Genomic DNA, 20460 nt, shown 5'->3' with positions numbered 1-20460 from the left:
GTTATCCTGAGTAATCCAGTCTTTGACATTCAGAGTTGCGAGTCATTGATGAAAAGTAAGTTTGTATTTAATTCACACTGGTATGCAAGAGGTTTGCTAATATAGTTAAACTTGCTCTTGACATAATTTCCATGAAGTAATATAGTGTAAGTGTTCTTTGAAATTATAATACTTCATGTGTTTCGCTTAGGAATCTACCGTTTAGCGTTATACTGTTGTAAGGATGTTGCATTTTCAAATGGAAGTTTTTAACGCTATTACACCGTACCATTTTACGCCGCTAGATGGCGTAATTGACCACATAATAACTGTAGTCACGAACAAAAAGGTTCCCTTTCTATCTTGAAGGGGTTAGCGTTGCTGTATGTGTGTCCTGGCTTACAATTCAGTTTAATGAGCTTAGTGTTGATGCATTTCTGTATGCTGCAGATATATTATTTGTAAGACTAGAACCTAAATTGTATTTGTCTTTTTCTTATTTCAGACTATCTATATATATATATAAATAGCCATACCCATATTTCTCTGTATGGAAATCCTGAATGTCTCTGCTGGAACAATACAAAGTTAAACCCCATCTCTTCTCCGTCCTATATTCTAACCGATATACCATCCAGTATATTGCCACTACCTACCCGAATCAGTGCAAACCTATAACCTCCCCAATAATAATAGTAATTATAATTAGGTAAAAATAATAGTTTCCGCTTTAGGGAGAAATCCCAGAATTCCACTACAGCTAAGGAAAGTGGGAGCTACGTTTTTCGACTCAAGCTTATGTGTGGAGACTTAAACTGGGAAGTTTGGCCCACTTATAGCAGTTAACAATTCTAGGTCCAATTAATTACATCCAACACAAAGTGTTATAGAAAGTATTACTGTGTGTTTCATTTAACTATTGTTCATGGTAAACATTTAATTAATTTAGGCTATGGGTGGTATAGGTGAATTATTACCACACAGTTACTATTTAGAACTACGTAATCCTTAATTGAGATTTCATTGAAAGTGATAGGTTGAACTTTTAAAAAGGGGTTTAAAAACTATTTTTGTACTTTCATTTTATTATGTCATACTGAACTGAATTCTAAGAGTTAAAAACAAAGGATACAATAAATGTTTTGTGATTGTTGCATTATGCATAGTATTTCATTTAGGATAAGCTATATCAAAGCAGGAAGAAGTAACTGTAGTCACTTGACATTTCTGAGGATTTACATATTTCCACCAGGGCAGTGGTAAAGACATTCTTCAGTGGAGGCACCACAGTTAATCACGCTATCAACATCTTCTTACCTTTTCTTCTGTTATTACTATTCTTTAACTTTATGGTAGACTGCGAGTCCAGCAAATTGAGAACCTAGGATCCTGTTTATGTTTATGAATGTGACTCCAGTATATGTTGAGACATACGGGTGGAAAAATAGGTTACATTTATATAATGCAAATGATTAAGTTAACAATATCATTGAATATGTTGTACAAACAAGAAGAGCGAAATGGTAAACTTTTAAGAAATCATCATCCACATCATAGTTTGACGCTGTGTGGGGTTATGAACTTGACAGTTTTGCATGGAATTGCCCATACAGTATACATACATATATATATATAAATATATTAAGATTTGACACATTGCAGTTTTTTAATGCAGGGATTATTTATAAATCAAAGAATTGTGGGTAGATGTAGGTGAACTTTGCAACATGCAGTTTGTAGACAAGAGGCAGACGTAACACACAGATATTTGGGTTTGAGGGGGTGTTGTGTGTGTGTGTTTGTGTGAAAGTCTTCGTTGCTGTTGCCGTTGTGGGTCAACTCAGCAACATGCAGTTTGTGGACAAGAGGCAGATGTAACGGACTGATGCTTCTGTTTGAAAGAGGTGTATGTATGTGTGTGTGTCCGTGTGTGTGTGCCTTGTTGCCGGTGTACAGTATTTCTGAATATGAATGCTGTCTGGACAGGAAATGGCATAGCTTTTATCACATGCAACCAATCCAAAATCGATTTCATATTCAGAAACGTTAACCAGTAACAGCCTGGTTGCTTTGACATATCAACACCAAATTTCATCCTATTACACCATTTGAACAGGTGATTCGTCCTGTTTATTCTACCATCAATTTGAGGCTATAACACATTGCAACTTACTCAACAGTGAGTAAACAGCAGATGTTCCCGCAATACTCCTAACATTACTCGTATTTGTTCCAGAAACATGCCTAGTTCCTTAGGCTCCTTCCTTCTTTCAGTGGTTACGTGTTTCATGCTGGCTACTCGTGAACAACTCATACATAATTCAACACAAGGTCTACAGACCTTAGAGGTGTACATTTCATTTCCATACATCAAAGCGTTCGCCCATGGCAGCCAATGAAATTCGATGGCGAAGCCTCCAAACAGGAAGTGAGGTCAAATCTCGGAAACGCTTTGAGGTGTCAAGACCATATTTGGTGGGATGATTTTGGACACCATCCAAAGTAACCTCAGTAAATTTGGTGCAATTTGGCCACTAGGGGGCGTCGCAATTAGCAAAAATGCATTTTGTCTCATACGGTATCTCTTTATGTCTTTGGGATGACATCCACATTTTTACATTGGAGGTGCTCTGGGACATACCACTGATGAACCTAGGCAACCCTTCACGTCAGTGTAAGAATTCGGCAATCGAGGGCAACGCCGCCAAACTCGAAGCAGCTTCGTGTCTTGGCCAAACTTTGGCGCTTTGACCTGAGGACGAGCGGTCGCGTCTCCTGCCGGGCGCTGTCGCGGCGCGTCTGAGCAAGCACACTTCGCACTTCCCACCGGGAAATGCATTCTAGTTGCGTTTAAGATCTGTTAAGTTTAATTGTGATGGTATTATAAAAGAAAAGTCTGCAGTCCCCATAACAATGGCATTCTCCATTAGGGAGGATTTGTACTGGAATATTTAATAACTTTGCCTCTCCGCCAAGCTTCTCTTAAATGTCATTTATATAATCAGCCCCATCGTCCAGAGATTGTCTTTTCTCTCTCTTGGACAATGAAGCACTTAGGTGCTTCTCCCCTTTGATGCATTTGTTGTTTCTGATGACCGGTTGTCCAAAAATGCAGACGACAAACAAGACGTGGCCGGTTTTGGGTGCCAGTTGGCAGGGGGTCCAGAAAGCCTATCCTTGTTTATCTTTCTCTCTCTGTGTCCCTCTCTGTGTCTTTTCTTCCTCTCTAATTGTGGCCCCGCTGCTGGTGTTCCTTCTCTCCCTCCCTCTCTCTCCCTCCCTCTCTCTCTTCTCTCCCTCTCCCTCCCTCTCTCTCTCTCTTCTCTCCCTCGGCTTCCACCTTTGTAAAGACCAACTGTGGAGGCAGGGTAAGTATGGGCCCTTCACGCATGGCTGGCCACCACCCATCTCCTCACCATTAGAGTGTCTCAGCATCAGCTACTCCATTTCAACATGGCCTCAGCGCCTATGATAACAGGACACTGATACACCCACCGCCTTTGTCAACCTAACATCTGAAAAGTGATACAAAGTCAGCAGACCTCACCCCACCCCTCCCCACCCCCTCATCTCCATCTTTCTTTCGTCTTGCCCCTGTTAGCTCTCTATCTCTCAGCATCTTGATCAGTTCTTTATCTTCCTCACTGTGTCTCCCCCTCCCCTCTCATCTGCCATGGTCACCCCGTGTTGAGGCACGTGAGCGTCATTAAGGCCATGAATGCGGCCTGTTGATGGAATGCATGCTATCTCAGCACTGCTGTCATGTTTGCTGTTGAGCTTAGACCATTAACATTCAGCAATGTGTTTTCGTCGCCTGCATAAAATCTGCATAATGTAGCATTGTGTACTCTTGGAGAGAAATGACCCCCTGGTAAGCTGGCTGCATCCCTGTTTATCACGAGTGTTTTAAATGATGATACGGCTTGTTTTGCCTCATAAACAACTATGGCCTGCTTAAAAAAACACTCCTCTCCATGTTTAGAGTCATGTTTCTAACTGTGCGCCATGCATCAACATTGTTTTGTTGTCAGTCGGAACTACGTTGAGTCAATGCTCTCATCTCAGTAGCGTTCCGCACTGCTCATATCTAATTTCCCTCTCCACAATTCAGACGTACACAGGGTCCATCCTCGTGGCGGTGAACCCGTACCAGCTGCTGCCCATCTACACGGCCGATCAAATCCGTCTCTACACCAACAAGAAGATAGGCGAGATGCCGCCGCACATCTTCGCCATTGCAGACAACTGTTACTTTAATATGCAGCGTAACAACAAGGACCAGTGTTGCATTATCAGGTATGTGCCGTGCACACAGACAGCTGCTTGAGAAAGAGCCGAATAAATTGACAGGAACATCAGACGCCCTTGCCATAAAAACTTGACAAACATGAAAGAAATGCAATTAGTATCTTTTTATGCCAACCTTCTGCCCTCTGCTTATAAGAACAGAAGTACTTAAGTATAAGTGTTTATAAGTACTTTTGTGCCTGAATATAACTTTTTGTAAGATGATTTCTTGATGTTTCTGTGCAGATGTTTTTTTTTTCATTTCTCATTTTACACCACAGTTTGAAAATACTACCCACTGTGATTTTTCCTTCGAGGAAATGCTGACAGCTGCACCTTTAGAGTATCTAGTCAGCAGTCATCTGCATTTCCCTTTTCTGAAGTAGTGCGGTGGTGACTGGAGTTGTGCTGATGCTGCGTGGAACACCTAAATGTGGAACCCGTGCCGTATGAGGTGTGTGTTGAGGGTCCATATCCATTAATAACTCCCTTCCACTGGGCATGTTTCCGTTGGCAGTGGGGAGTCGGGAGCTGGGAAGACGGAGAGCACCAAGCTGATCCTGCAGTTCCTGGCCGCCATCAGCGGTCAGCACTCCTGGATCGAGCAGCAGGTTCTGGAGGCCAACCCCATCCTGGAGGGTAAGACACGGGCCGGTTTGAAGGGAGTTTAGAGGGACCTGTGGTCAGAACATCAAGTGTCCACACCAAGAGACCTGTGCCCTGGCTTGAGCTGTAGCACTTTTTATGAAAACATTGAAGATTGGTTCATTTTGGTCATGATGCTCTTGTCTGCAGCTTTTGGGAACGCCAAGACCATCCGAAATGACAATTCCAGCCGCTTTGGGAAGTACATCGACATCCACTTCAATAAGAGGGGCGCCATCGAGGGGGCCAAGATTGAGCAGTACCTGCTGGAGAAGTCCAGAGTATGCCGTCAGGTAACAGACCCATTCTTTTGTCGGACTAAACACAGAATACAGTAGCTTCATGATCTGCCCTTGTCTTCACTTGTATACTGCTAAATTGTTTTTTGACGCTCACACTTGTATTCCTCTCTGTGGTCCTCAGTCCCAGGATGAGAGGAACTACCATGTGTTTTACTGCATGCTGCAGGGCATGTCTCCTGAGCACAAGAAGAAACTGGGCCTCACCAAAGCCACAGACTACACCTACCTCACCTTTGTAAGGACAGCGCAGGTTCTGTGTGACGGGTTCTGTGTGGAACCGGCGTGTTCTGTGTGATGTTCCGTCGTCACGTTCCCCCTCCACTCATCCTCTGGTCCTCCTCCACAGGGGAACTGCACCGTCTGCGATGGACGTAATGACCAGAAGGAGTACAGCAACATTCGCTCTGCCATGAAGGTCCTGATGTTCACTGACACTGAGTACTGGGAGATCTCCAAACTGCTGGGTGCCATACTGCACATGGGCAATTTGCGCTATGAAGGTGTGTGTGTGTGTGTGTGTGTGTGTGCCTCTTCCTGTTAAGCATACTTAAGCGTTTTAATGTACTGTATCTATCAGAATTTGAGACTGAGTTGTCCATGATCCTCCTTTATCAAACATTGTGTACTAATTCCCATGGCCCTGTCTCCATAATCCTGCTAATGCGCGTGTCCCCGGTGTTCCCACAGCACGCACATATGACAACCTGGATGCCTGTGAGGTGGTGCGCTGCCCACATCTCAACACTGCTGCCATACTGCTGGAGGTGAGTCCAGCGCACCATGGGGTGGGCAGGAGGGTCACGAGGGTGGCACTGGTCACTCAGATAATAAATATGTTATTATATTCAACATTCAAGTGCAAGGACTCCTGGTCAGCCTCACTCTCTAAATGTCCTCATATTACAGCATCAGTTATGATCCAATGCCTCAAACACTACCACCTTCATAAAAAAAAGTTGACTACCAAAGGTGTGACCTAATATTTAATCCCAAAAGTGTGGTAGAAGATATAGAATTACACTCAAAAACTTTTTTAACATGTTTTGAAGTTTATTGTCAGAAAATATGATAATTCATAGGATGAGTTATTTGCATAACTGTACTGTAGTCTTGTGCACAGAGAGGTCTATGATTTTGCACCATCATTACCATTCTTGTTCTGAAAATCACCAGTGAAGCATTTTTTTTTAGTCAATGCTAGCTTTCAGTGACATAGTTCAACTTCACCCTAGATTTCTTTGAGGGCCCCTCAATCCATGGTCCTCCGTGGTCCTGCATCTGGTCTGTGACTGGGCATTCTGACCACAGAGCAGGGCTCAGAGCCGCTTGCGTAACCATGACTTGCCCCACGGGTGACTCATAGGTCAATGACACTGTAATGCATGGTGGGGACACACGCGCAGCTTAAGCGGGAGAATAGGATTCCGTGGCGATCCTCGTGAACCTGGTCCCATGACAATCCTCCCCAAGAGGTGGACGCTGGCGCCCCCTTCTGACAGTCTGCAGAACTCACTCTTAAGATGTAGTTCTCCATAATGTCTTCAGACGTAATTCTCCATAACGAGTGGGAGATGGTGATGGTGACTCAGGTGTCTGATGGCACAGATGTCATGGGCACTGGTGTGATAATGTGCTGTGACGTTGTGCAGGTTGACATGAAGGACCTGATGAACTGTCTGACCAGCCGAACCCTCATCACTCGCGGGGAGACGGTCTCCACCCCACTCAGCATGGAGCAGGCTCTGGATGTGCGAGATGCCTTTGTGAAGGTCAGTAAGAACACTCGGCCATACATCATCTTCTCCTCTCTTTCTTTCTTTTGCACTTTCTTCTGCCCCCCCCTCTCTCTCAGCAGGTCTCCCTGGCCTATATTTCCCCTCTTTGTCATCGCTCCCAGCATGCTGGAGGGTAATTATTGTAATGAATGTATGTCTTGCTGCCATCGTAGGGAATCTACGGGCGCCTGTTTGTGTGGATTGTGGAGAAGATAAATGCTGCCATCTACAAGCCGGCGTCTTCCCAGCCCAAAATAGTGCGCAGATCCATTGGCCTGCTGGATATCTTTGGCTTTGAAAACTTCACTGTTAACAGGTGTGTGCCATTTAGTAATTCAATCTCTGAAACGCTGAAGCAAACGTCACTGCAACTATGAGTAATGTTTCCGATGCAACAGTAGATAAATGTCTCGATCCAGAAAAGATAACTCCTGTAGTTTGTGTGGGTTTAACCTAGAAAGTCCACAAATCTCTTTTACCTGCAGCTTTGAGCAGCTCTGCATCAACTTTGCCAACGAGAATCTGCAGCAGTTCTTTGTGCGCCACGTGTTCAAGCTGGAGCAGGAGGAGTACAACCTGGAGCACATCAATTGGCAGCACATCGAGTTCACGGACAACCAGGACGCCCTGGACATGATCGCCATCAAACCCATGAATATAATCTCCCTCATTGATGAGGAGAGCAAATTCCCCAAGGTATTCATGATAAGAGAGAGGAGACTGGGTACATTAGGTTAGAGACAATGCCTGGTAGATGATAGGGGAGGACGCTACATTTACAAGAAGACAGACACAAGGAGACATCCTGTGCATATAATGGCTGTGAGATAAGTGCATGACGATAAGTGTTTAGTGTCTGAAAGTCAGAATGTTAAATGAATCTCTCACCGAGTATATTCAAGGACGCTCAATAGAGCATTACATTGTAGTAATTTTAATCAGCCTGGTCCTGATGTGGGGGACGTTGTGTGAAATCTCTTCCTTCTCTCTCTGACCAGGGAACAGACTCCACCATGCTGTACAAACTCAACTTTCAGCACAAACTCAACACCAACTACATCCCCCCGAAGAACACCTATGAGACTCAGTTTGGCATCCAGCACTTTGCTGGTGTGGTCTTCTATGAGACAAGAGGTTAGCCTGCAAACTATTTCAAAAGGTGTCGTTGTGATAACAAATAATGTAAGACTTTCATTATGTGCATCATGGATGTGTGCATTAAGATGTCACTGGGACACTTTCGGTGTCTGCAAGCTCATAGTTTTGTGCATCTGTCTCCGTTTCTGAGGCTTAATCTCTGAATTGCATTCGTCTCCGCAGGTTTCCTTGAGAAAAACAGGGACTCTCTGCATGGTGACATCATCCAGCTGGTGCACTCCTCCAAAAACAAGTTCATTAAGCAAATCTTCCAGGCTGACGTTGCTATGGTAATATTCTGATAGGATCTTTCTCATGAGGCACAGAGTGAGACACAAATCTGCCCAGGCTCGGTTCTCTCACCTGGGGCTTTGCTTGTGCAAACTTACCGCGCCGAATTAGATTAGATGTCTTCTCTGTGCATGACAAGTCCAGATGCATTTCCAAACCAATTACTTTTTTGCTCTAAAGCTGATTACCTATTTACTTCCTCCCTTATCAAACGTAGTCATTCCTTTCTCAAATTGAAATTTCTAATAACATTTGGTGATATGAAACTAATGTGGCAGTGTGTGTGTCTTTCCCTTCTCTCTCCCTCTCTGTCCTCTGTCTGGTACCTAATATGGCCCTACGTAGTTTCTTTGTGGCTACGTGCCTGGTGGCACTATGGGCCAGCCAGGCACCCCTCCTCTTATTAAGGTAAAAAAATGACAGCGGAAACGGTAGTCGTTATCACCATCACCATTCCCAACCATTAGCCATGCCCCCCCCATGCCCGTGTGCCATTTTATATTTGTGTTTCCCGTCCAGACACAGATCTGTGCCACCTCTCTTGTCACCTGAACAAACACCACCCTCACCCACACAGTGCCATCATCTCTCTCATTCACTCTGTCTGTCTCCTTTGTCATCTCCATGCTGTTTATGCTCTCGTCAAATAAACAGAGCAGACCGTTTTCATATTTCACGTTTAACAAAGGCACTCACAGTGTCAACCAAATTCACAATTGGCTTGTGATGATGACTTTGGAATTAGTGTCTGTTCTGCGAGCCCCTGATTGCTAGTCGGGACTAGCAGTGTTCATTGGCGAGCATGCAGATGGGTCATATGTGTTCATCAAAGCTTGGTGAATGTCCATCAACTCCTTTCTTCACTTCATTCCTTTGCTTCATTTGCTCAGAAATGCAAGAGATTGCAGTTTTCTGCGTGGCCATTTTCACCATTACTTATTTCTTCCTATATCATGCATGATTCAAGTGCCTCTTTTACAGTCCTTTGTATGGATGTCATGCAGTAGTTAACTCTCATTGTAATGCTTTTAGGTCATCAAGACTATTCCTGTCACTATTGCCCATGTCTGCCTGAAGCATGTTAACCATTTTAGTCAGCTTTGAAGTCCCCAAATGTCCAGTGTCCATTTATATTCTTCTCTAATGTGACATTGAGCTATTTTGCAGCGTAAGGCTCTACTGACGGCTGTTCTTATGACACTGCCGTCTGACTGACCTCTTTTTGTTCTCTTTTCCCTCTTTGAAAAAAGAGAGGGATGACCTTGGTCAGTTTAAGAATAAAACACTGTGCCGCTGATGCTTCCTGTTTGAGAACAGAGGCCACTCAGATTTGAGAAGATGAAACAGAGGAGAGGAGAGAATGTGTGGTGTTGTGAGGAGGAAGAGGAAGGCCCAGGGACAGCTGACTAGAGAGAGTGGCTGAGATTGTGTTGCCGTTAGCCAGGAAGAGCTAAGCAGATCCTCCTTTAACCTCTGTTTCCTTCCACTCTGGCACAGGGCTTGTGTACGTGTCCACCACGTGATGTGTCACCTTGTTGTGTGTATGGAACTGTAACTGAGTGTATGTGTCTGTCAGTGCCAATGTCTTTTGGGTGTGTGTGTGTGTGTGTCTGTGTGTGAATCTGTGTGTGTGTGCGTGTGCCTGCCTGTGTGTGTGTGTGCGTGTGCCTGCCTGTGTGTGTGTGTGCGTGTGCCTGCCTGAGTGTGTGTGTGTGTGTGTGTGTCCATGCCCTGACTGCTGTTTCCCGTACCTCAGGGGGCGGAGACGAGGAAGCGCTCCCCGACTCTGAGCAGTCAGTTCAAGCGCTCTCTGGAGCTGTTGATGCGGACGCTCAGCGTGTGCCAGCCCTTCTTCGTGCGCTGCATCAAGCCCAACGAGTTCAAGAAGCCCATGGTGAGTGAGCCCGCTGGGCCCCCGTAGTGCAGGACGGAGTTCACAGAGTCTGTGGAAATTAGTTTTGAAGAGAGGTTTGTTGTGATATGAGGGAAGCCTGCAGGTAACTGATTCACAAAGTTGTTTCACAGTTTTATGTGCAAGTGGGGTTAGTCAGCAAGGCTTCGAGGTAAGAGTTCTGGCAAGTCTGTTTGGTAATGTGTATCCATGTAATGAAGTGTAACTGTGGCACAACTTAACTGACGTCTCTCTGTGTTTAGCTGTTTGACAGGGAGCTGTGCGTCCGGCAGCTGCGGTATTCCGGGATGATGGAGACCATCCGGATCCGTCGGGCAGGTTATCCAATCCGGTACACGTTTGTGGAGTTTGTGGACCGGTACCGAGTTTTAATGCCTGGAGTGAAACCTGCGTACAAACAGGTGAATAGCCTGTATTTTGTGTTTTAGTTGTTGGAATGACTGTCTCAGGTCATTGTAGCCTTCATTACTAAAAACTGTCCTAGTAATGCAATAAAAAAGTCCGACAATCACAAACAATACTGTAATTGAATAGAAATATTGTAGATAGGTATACAGTAGAACTACTACTATTGCAATTCATGGAGCTAGGCTTGTGGGAATGCTTGTCATCCACGAACAGGAATTGACCTGGATGATGGTTGTAAATCAGACTCCTTAGTTTTGTCATGGAACCCCTTTAGAAGACAAATGGTGGAACTTGCATTCGTAGCCATTCTGCTGAGTTTCTGACATCTTTATTGCCCTTGTCTTTCCTCTCCCCAAACCCAGGAGGACCTGAGGGGAACCTGTCAGAGGATCGCTGTGGCCGTCCTGGGGAGGGACGATGACTGGCAAATGGGAAAGACAAAGATCTTCCTCAAGGTTACTATGGAATTAGAACTAATTCCAGACACATCGCTAGCAGGATATCCATGGCTCTCATCTCTTTGGATGAAAGTGTAGGGAACTAGAGTTCCTCTAAAGTAGGGCTCATGCAGTATTATCTTGCCCTTTGACCCTTGTAGGTGTGAATGGAAAACATACAACAAAGATCTATGAAGCAAAACAAACGGACAATCAGACAATTAGATAAAAATTCGTGGAAATACATTACCGGTGTTATTCCACACGCAGCAAATGTGTCTGGGGACCTTGTTAAACACTGTGGTGCAATGTCAGGCAATATGGGCGGTTGAAATCTCTGTTATGGTTCGTGGGATGCCGGAAAGAAAGCTGCGGAGTTAAGGTCAGAGGTCGCTCTGTTGCCGCGGTTACTCTGGCAGTCTGCTAGGCTTTTATCGGAGCATGCAGCCAGTGAAACAGGAAAGCCCAGAGCGACAGGGACGAGGAGAGGCCAGTGCCAGCACTTCCCAGCAGGAAGTGACTGCAGCAGGGGGAGAGAGGGGGAGATAATATGAAAATAAAAATAAAAAACAGTCAGTTTTCACAGTATCTGTTTAATATGCATTTCTGGTATGTGATAGACTTACCACTCATTTAGATTCATTTTTAAATGGTCATTTTTTATCTAGTCTATGTGAGGTCGGTGTTGGTTGGGAGTGTAAGTGTGTCCTCTTCTCATTGTTCCGGTGTTTCCTCAGGATCATCATGACATGCTGCTGGAGATCGAGCGAGATAAGGCCATCACAGACAAGGTCATCCTCATTCAGAAGGTTGTTCGGGGCTTCAAGGACCGGTAAGCACTGGAATAGCAGAGGACTAAGTGGGCTGTGTTTGGTTTTGGTGGCCTCTAAAATGCACGTGGCAGCCCTCTGAGGAAGTCAGTGATTTAGAAGTACCCTCACTCTTCTCTTAGGTCTAATTTCCTGAGAATGAGGAAGTCAGCCATAATGATCCAGAAGACGTGGAGGGGCTATCACTGTCGCAAGAACTATGGAGCGGTACGTCCTCCTCAGTATCAATAAAACAACCAACACTGACAGCATACTGCCAATTATGCACTGAGTAGAAATGTTTTTACAGTTCCAATTTGTTATGAAGTGTGTTTAGTTACTGAGTTGTTGGTGGTGTCAGTACAATACACTCTGTTATATTAATGTATGTTGCAAGATGTATTTGCCATTTTGGTATTTGGTATTGTTACTTTTGGGATTGCATATTACTATATTTTAGGGACCTTCGTCAGTGGTGGGACAGTCAGTGTAATGAAGCCCTGTTCTTGTCTCAGTGTGATGAAGTCCTGTTCTCGGTCCCCCAGATGCGTGCAGGCTTCGCTCGTCTCCAGGCCCTGTACCGCTCGCGGAAGCTCTACCAGACGTACCACGTGGCTCGCCAGCGCATCACGCTCTACCAGGCCCGCTGCCGAGGCTACCTGGTGCGCCGGGCCTTCCGCCACCGCCTGTGGGCCGTCATCACCCTCCAGGCCCACACCAGGGGCATGATCGCCCGCCGCCTCTACAAGCGCCTCAAAGGAGAGGTGAGCAGACACACACACGCACACACACACACACACACACACACACACACACACACACGATATCACACTCGGCTCTCTATCACCCCGTTTATCGTCAGAGCCTGAAATGGAGCCATCATTACAGCTCTACCCTTTGTATTTAAATGTCACGCTGGCTTTCCACATATTGTAAAGGTCACAGAAATACCTTGTTGAGGCTCCACAATCAATCACGCATACAAATACACTCTCAAGCCACGCTCGTCAAAACCAATCTGTCCAATCTGTTGTCCAATTCTCATGGTAGTGGACTATTTCTGGGACGTTGTGGGAATGATTGTGTTGTTGTTTTTTTGTTTTGTGTTTGTTTGTTTGTTTGTTTGTTTACGTCTGTCTCCCGTAGTACCGGCGGCGGCTGGAGGCGGAGAAGCTTCGGCTGGCGGAGGAGGAGAAGCTGCGCTACCAGATGAGCGCCAAGCGCGCCAAGGCCGAGGCCGAGAAGAAGCACCAGGAGCGGCTGGCGCAGCTGGCCCGCGAGGACGCCGAGCGCGAGCAGAAGGACCGCGAGGACGCGCGGCGCAAGAAAGAGATGGTGGAGCAGATGGAGAAGGCGCGCCAGGAGCCCGTCAACGACTCGGACATGGTGGACAAGATGTTCGGCTTCCTGGGCACCACCAACTCGTTTCCGGGCCAGGAGGGCCAAGCACCAGCAGGGTTTGAGGTACATGCAGCAAGAACGAGATACATGTTGAATTTGACTGATTACAAATGATTTTTTTCAGCTTTGTTGTAATGGAATTACGTATAGTAGTTATACTATAGTATCTGAATCTGATAAATGTGTGTGTGTGTGTGTGTGTGTGTGTGTGTGTGTGTGTGTGTGTGTTTGTGTGTTTTTGTGTGTGTCTGTGTGTGTGTTTGTGTGTGTGTGTGTGTGTGTGTGTGTGTGTGTGTGTGTGTGTGTGTGTGTGTGTGCGTGTGTGTGTGACAGGATCTGGAGAGCTCTCAGAAGGGGCTGGAGGAGGAGGATCTCGATGAGGCGAATCCTCTGCCGGAGGACGACCTGGATGATTTATCTGAATACAAATTTGCCAAGTTTGCTGCCACGTACTTCCAGGGCACCACCACACACACATACGTCCGCCGGCCTCTGAAACAGCCCCTCCTGTTCCACGAGGATGAGGGTGATCAACTGGTATGTGTCTGCCTCACTGATGTCCTTCCTTGCTTAGTCCCACAAACATAGCACATACTTCATTCTTATATCTCATAGTTCATTTACTTCCTTCTCTCTCTCTCTCTCTCTCTTTCTCTCTGTCTATCTACCTCTCTCCCTCTGTCTCGCTCCCTCTTTCTCTCTCTCTCTCTCTTGATCATTTTCCGTAGGCTGCCTTGGCTGTTTGGATCACAGTACTGAGGTTCATGGGAGATTTGCCAGAGCCTAAGTACCACACAGCCATCAGCGATGGGAGTGAGAAGATCCCAGTCATGACCAAGATCTACGAAACTCTGGGCAAGAAGACCTACAAGAGGGAGCTGCAAGCCCTGCAGGGGGAGGGGGAGGTGAGCAGGGATTCAGTGGAAATGAGTTGGACAGAAGGAAAGCAAAAATGCATGTGGGGGGAAAAAGAGGATTGTAAAGTAAAGCCACCTCACATGAAGCTGGATCTAATTCTCTGGAACCCTTTAGAATATGCATGCATGGTTGGAGTGGGAAGGAATGAAATGTGTTCTTAGTGTGCATGCATAAACTATAATATTGGAGGCACGCTTACTTTTTATAAATCTTGCTTGTCTTAAGCCACTCATGAGACACCAGGCAGTTTACAAAGAAGAAATGTTGTGACAGCATGACAACATGGTCTTAACCATCAAGGGATTTAGAAGGCCCTCACGTCCCATTCGTCTCTTTGCAGAATGCTCTGATTGACACTCACAAGAGGAGCAGTGTCCGTCACAAGCTGGTGTCTCTCACTCTGAAGAAGAAGTCCAAGATTACTGAGGAGGTGAGTGTGCACTCTATCCTGCTCTTTTGGATTGGCAAACAGTTCTCTGATGATTACATGGTACAATGGTTCTACCAGGTGAATTCACCTGAGGAAGGTCTATGACCGAAACGTTGTAAATAAATATGCATGCGTAATGGACAGTGTGCGGGATTTTCTTTCACAAGTTTAACTGGATAACCTATTCCGACGCACCTTTCCCTACAAAAGAGGTGTGCAAAAGCGTTTTGTAAACAATGGTTCCACCAGTCAGAGGGGCATGGGAAGCGAAACAACTGTTATATCAAAAGGGCGCTCTTCCCGCAGGTGACCAAGCGTCTGAATGATGGCGAGTACACCATGCACGGAAATAGCATGCTGGAGGACCGGCCCACGTCCAACCTGGAGAAGCTGCACTTCATCATCGGCAATGGCATCCTCCGGCCGGCCCTCAGGTCAGTGGCCACACCGCAGACCCCCTCAATCAGCAGTTGGATGAGTCTCCTCAATCTTGGACACTAAAGCCTCATCTATACAAGCTTACTATCTCTTCATGCTATTTTTATTTTATATGATTTAGCAGACGGTTTTGTCTAAAGCGACTTACAGATGAAAACAATACAGTAGATTACATTTTAACGATAACACTTTGTCCAGCTGACGTCCAGCTCAACTGTACTGTATGTTCGCGGAGAACTACCTCCTCAGTCTGTTTGCAAATGTCTGCTGACATATTTCCTGTACGACAGAGATACTTGCAATGGCAGGGTTTTTGCTTTCTGAGAATAAGATAAAATGCATGGTCAGTGACCGCCACCAGTATCCCATGATGCCTTGCGGTTGGTGGCGTCGTCAGCAGTAATGGCCTCCCCTGACCTCTGACCCTTGTCCACAGAGATGAGATCTACTGTCAGATCTGCAAGCAGCTGAGCCAGAACCCGTCCAAGAGCAGCCACGCCCGCGGCTGGATCCTCATGTCCCTCTGTGTGGGCTGCTTCTCCCCCTCAGACAAGTTCGTTAAGGTGAGACACTCATCCAGCAACCCACGACTCTTTAAAACTGTATACAAGTGGAATATTTGATTATTAGTAAACATCTTGCATTTGGGAATACTATGCACACAGCAAACACAAACATTCTTTATTTGAATACTTCTCCATGCTCTAAATACTGTATGTACATGCACACACACACACACACACACACACACACACACACACACACACACACACACACACACACACACACACACACACACACACACACACACACACACACACACACACACACACACACACACACACACCTGTCTAAAAGCAGCTCATTGTTTACATCTGTGTCATGCTGCAGTACTTGAGGAACTTCATCTGCGGGGGCCCACCTGGCTACGCCCCCTACTGCGAGGAGCGTCTCAGGAGGACCTTTGTGAACAGCACGCGCACACAGCCTCCATCCTGGTTGGAGCTGCAGGTACACCCCCCCCCCAGGGGCCTCAGGGCCACCCCCCACTGCTCCATTCACAACATCAGCACTTCTCCCAGTGCTTAGCTAAACATGCCATTTGTCTTTTTCAGACCATTAATACACACTGTACCACTGTCTAATTTGTCTTCATGTTGAATACGCCCCCCACCCTTCAAGGCCACCAAGTCTAAGAAGCCCATCATGCTTCCGGTGACATTTATGGATGGGACGACTAAAACCCTGCTGACAGACTCGGCCACCACAGCCAGAGAGCTGTGCAACGCACTCTCCGACAAGATCAACCTCAGGGACCGATTCGGCTTCTCTCTCTACATCGCCCTGTTTGACAAGGTACGTACACGAGCATAGTTCAAACGAAAGTGCACTCTGATAACATTCCAGTGTAAATTACTGTGGCCTCAACAGGTCAAAGCATAGTTTACACAAAATTGCACACTGATGGCGCTTGTTACTCCAGAAACCTTGGACTCAGAAAGTAAAAATCCTTGCCATGTATTGCTTTTATCTGTGCACTTAACATGGGTGATTTCACAATTTAGCTGAATTACCTGGCTGAGGAGTTGCGCTAAAGAATCCACTGATTTAGTGAATGGTTGGAAGAAATAAGTGGTAGAGAACGTTTACTTTCTGAAGCTGGGTTACCCCACCTCTGCTACTCACCACATAAAGTTACTGACAGTCCAGGACACTGCGGTCATTCTGATTCCCCCGGTGTCCTCCTCCGTGGCTGCTCTCCGCAGGTGTCCTCGCTGGGCAGTGGCGGAGACCACGTGATGGACGCCGTGTCCCAGTGCGAGCAGTACGCCAAGGAGCAGGGCGCCCAGGAGCGCAACGCCCCCTGGAGGCTGTTCTTCCGCAAGGAGATCTTCACGCCGTGGCACAACCCGGCCGAGGACACCGTGGCCACCAACCTCATCTACCAGCAGGTGGTGCGAGGGGTCAAGTTCGGAGAGTACCGCTGTGATAGGGTAAGTGGCTTACTCTGGGCCTGATGCACTGGGTGTATTTACTTTGTGTTGTTACTGTTGTTACTGTATGCTGCTTTTGCATAGGATTTAGTTTGTATATAAACAGTATATATAATACACATGTATAATATAGTGGCATTGTACAATTATTGATTGATTATTAATACCCAATATTACAAATTGATATAGAATAGAAGAGTTGATAAATTAGTCAATTTACATATATAATTATGGCAAAAAAAAAAAAGGTTGAAGATTGATTTTAACAACGACGCTTTTACAGCTGAGTTCCCTGATTGTCAGATGGTGGTGTTTTCAGGAGGGAATGTCCCTTTGTGCTTGTTCTCTCTCTGCCTATTTGTTCTTTCTTCGTTGTCTGCGTTCTTGGACTGCTGCACGCTCTTCTCTGCATTTTGTCCTGCCTGTCGTCCTGTCTTACCCTCCTTCCGTCCTTCCGTCTTTTCCCACGCTGCCTCTCTCTTCCTGGAGGAGGAGGACCTGGCGGAGCTGGCCTCCCAGCAGTACTACGTGGACTACGGCGCCGAGATCCTGGTGGAGCGCCTCATCAGCCTCATCCCCTCCTACATCCCCGACCGCGAGATCAGCACGGCCAAGACCGTGGAGAAGTGGGCCCACTTCATCATGGCCGCCCATAAAAAGGTGCTCATCCGGCAGAGGCAGAATGCCAGCAGCAGCAGCAGCAGCCACACGCTGAATACTAACGGCCACAAAGTTGTTTGAGTGCCTGAGTCTGGGACTGTCTGAGTGTAATGTCTTCACAAATCACCAGCCTTCCGTGTCTATCGTTGTGTTGTGCTCTGTCTGAAGCCAGACTGTGAATAAATTGAGGCAAAAATATAGTCACGATTGCCATGGTAGCATGCTGGAAATAAAATAATATAGCCTGGTCATTTTATTCATGTTTTGGGGCTAATGTAAAACTTCCCCCTCTCTTCCCTGTAGGGCATCTATGCACAGAACAGGATGGACCCACAGAAGGTCAAGGAGGAGGTGGTGGACTTTGCTCGATACAAGTGGCCTTTGTTATTCTCAAGATTCTATGAGGCCTTTAAATTCTCAGGTACTATCAGTGGCTAATGACTGAACTGTATAGTAGTAGTTGGACTTGATGTGTTATGGTTGACGTCTCCTTTTTTATTCTTCATCATGAAGGTCCAAGCCTGCCTAAGAATGACGTGATTGTAGCAGTCAACTGGACCGGAGTTTATTTTGTGGACGAGCAAGAGCAGGTCCTTCTGGAGCTTTCTTTCCCTGAGATCACGGCCGTCTCCAGCAGCAGGTAAAGCGTGTTATCTAAAACCCATACTTGAGGGATGTTTACAATGAACAGAGCTGTGTGCTCACCGAGTGTCTTTTTTGAGGTTTGCGGTGAGAAGTCATTACGTAGCCGTCTGTTCTCCTCCTCTGCACTTGACACCTGAAATATGTCGTCCCCGATGAGACGAGATGGCTGCAACCGCCGCTCTCTCCAGCAGCCCATGAATATGTATGCTGTTGTTATGGCTCCGTCTGTAATGAATACAGAGATACATTTCACAGCCCCGTGGTGGCATGAATATATAATAGTGTAATAACAGTGATGAAAGGGGGTACCGCTGCTCGTGACAAAGATCCTTGTTATGTGCAAGTACCTTTCATGTAGGCCTCGGCTGAAAAGGGTCGGATGAAAATAATTTGAAAATAATGGATGAGAACCTTTTTTGAAATTAAAACTCTTCTAGTTGATTTATATCTGAAAGAAATTAGAAGATTAGAATTAAGGCTTTTTGACCTTTACTCATCATAGAGTAATTGTTTTCTGAAGACACGGAACCAATTATATTTGAAGGTTCCTTCAGACCTTAAATGTTAGAGTTTAATACCGTTGTCAGTGATTATGTGAGCTCATCAGTGCCTCAACGATGATCTAATCTCGTGTTTGTGTCGTTGCAGAGGGGGGAAACTTCAAGGCCAGAGTTTCACACTAGCCACCATCAAGGGCGATGAGTACACCTTCACGTCCAACAATGCAGAGGACATCCGGGAGCTGGTGGTCACCTTCTTGGAGGGCCTCAGGAACAGGTCCAAGTTCGTGGTGGCCCTGCAGGACAACCCCAGCCCTGGTGTGTGGAAGCCTCCAGTCTGAAGCCCACAGACATCCTTGAGAATATATGTAGACGTTTGTAGATGGATGTTTTTTGAGTTTGTATTTCATTTTGCCAATACTGTAGACATACAAAATTTGTATCAGATTAATTTTAAAAAAAGTCATCCTTTAGTAGACCTATCAATGTGTAAAACAAATCCAACAGCAGACTTTGCGCTACTCTTTCGGTAATACATTAATCTTTGTGTGTTTCTAAACTGAGTGACCCCTGTGTGTGTGTCTTTAGTGATATAAACACACAAGTACTGTATGTATCTGTGTCCTCCCTTCAGCTGGCGACGACTCCACCTTCCTGAGCTTTGCCAAAGGTGACCTCATCCTCCTGGACCAGGACACAGGGGAGCATGTCATGACGTCCGGCTGGGCCCACGGCATCAACGACCGCACCAAACAGCGCGGAGACTTCCCTGCCGACTGCGTCTACGTGCTGCCCACCGTCACCAAACCTCCGCCAGAGATAGTGGTCAGTACGCCTCTCGCAGCACTCAGCCCTTATTTGGCCAAACATGTTTTGTGGCTCGGACGCCTAATGGCCTGCAGGCAATTCTGCTCTGTGCGGGCTGTTTTGATTGGGGGTGATTGAGGCTGTTTCAGTATGATTTAGCTTCGGAGAAATGCAGACAGACAGACTGAAGTGCTGTTTGCCATTAGTCTCTGCACTGCGGTGCTTCAGGCTGCCTCTCTCCCCTGTGATTGATGAATCTTTTGTCTGAACTCCCCCTACACCACCCCCCGCCCCCACCCTCACCCCCACCCCCTCCCCCACCCGCCACCGCACGCGCACACACCCCTGTCTGCCGCGTGACTCAGGCTCTGGTTACCATGACGCCAGACCAGCGTCAGGAGTCCATCCGTCTGTCCCACATCACCCTGGCGGGGAGCGAGGAGGAGCAGGTGAAGCCGTACACGCTGGAGGAGTTCTCCTACGACCACTTCAGGTGATCACACATGCTCACAATAGCAGGACACACTAGTGGCATTGAGACCTTAAGAGCTCCTCAGACATGGCAGCAGAAGTGCTGAAATAAAGAGCTGAATGTGTCTAGTTGTATTCTGGTACCATAATCGCTGTGAGGTTACATTAGCCAATAGCAGACACATTAACCCAATGTGACCCACAAAAGGGTGGA

General features: G+C 46.4%; 1 protein-coding gene across 1 annotated transcript in view; it reads left to right on the top strand.

The window, feature by feature from the left end:
• myo7aa (myosin VIIAa) overlaps positions 1 to 20460 on the top strand; it is a 36020-nt gene that overhangs the window by 7480 nt on the left and 8080 nt on the right. Inside the window, exons 4-35 of the mRNA XM_062553110.1 lie at positions 4091 to 4275; positions 4784 to 4905; positions 5062 to 5204; positions 5335 to 5448; positions 5560 to 5713; positions 5901 to 5977; positions 6863 to 6982; positions 7162 to 7304; positions 7474 to 7684; positions 7987 to 8122; positions 8309 to 8415; positions 10173 to 10310; positions 10571 to 10729; positions 11099 to 11191; positions 11911 to 12005; positions 12126 to 12210; positions 12528 to 12746; positions 13129 to 13446; positions 13717 to 13920; positions 14112 to 14288; positions 14642 to 14731; positions 15038 to 15165; positions 15606 to 15732; positions 16061 to 16180; positions 16352 to 16525; positions 16936 to 17163; positions 17656 to 17823; positions 18127 to 18244; positions 18337 to 18463; positions 19117 to 19286; positions 19603 to 19793; positions 20141 to 20268. Coding sequence (XP_062409094.1) covers positions 4091 to 4275; positions 4784 to 4905; positions 5062 to 5204; positions 5335 to 5448; positions 5560 to 5713; positions 5901 to 5977; positions 6863 to 6982; positions 7162 to 7304; positions 7474 to 7684; positions 7987 to 8122; positions 8309 to 8415; positions 10173 to 10310; positions 10571 to 10729; positions 11099 to 11191; positions 11911 to 12005; positions 12126 to 12210; positions 12528 to 12746; positions 13129 to 13446; positions 13717 to 13920; positions 14112 to 14288; positions 14642 to 14731; positions 15038 to 15165; positions 15606 to 15732; positions 16061 to 16180; positions 16352 to 16525; positions 16936 to 17163; positions 17656 to 17823; positions 18127 to 18244; positions 18337 to 18463; positions 19117 to 19286; positions 19603 to 19793; positions 20141 to 20268 — 4769 coding nt within the window. The remainder of the gene's footprint in view (positions 1 to 4090; positions 4276 to 4783; positions 4906 to 5061; positions 5205 to 5334; positions 5449 to 5559; positions 5714 to 5900; positions 5978 to 6862; positions 6983 to 7161; positions 7305 to 7473; positions 7685 to 7986; positions 8123 to 8308; positions 8416 to 10172; positions 10311 to 10570; positions 10730 to 11098; positions 11192 to 11910; positions 12006 to 12125; positions 12211 to 12527; positions 12747 to 13128; positions 13447 to 13716; positions 13921 to 14111; positions 14289 to 14641; positions 14732 to 15037; positions 15166 to 15605; positions 15733 to 16060; positions 16181 to 16351; positions 16526 to 16935; positions 17164 to 17655; positions 17824 to 18126; positions 18245 to 18336; positions 18464 to 19116; positions 19287 to 19602; positions 19794 to 20140; positions 20269 to 20460) is intronic.

Source organism: Sardina pilchardus, chromosome 13 (genome assembly GCF_963854185.1).
Source record: "Sardina pilchardus chromosome 13, fSarPil1.1, whole genome shotgun sequence".
NCBI classification, from domain to species: Eukaryota; Metazoa; Chordata; class Actinopteri; order Clupeiformes; family Clupeidae; genus Sardina; species Sardina pilchardus.
The sequence above is the reverse complement of the archived record's forward strand: the minus strand, read 5'-3'. Positions and strand labels throughout refer to the sequence as shown.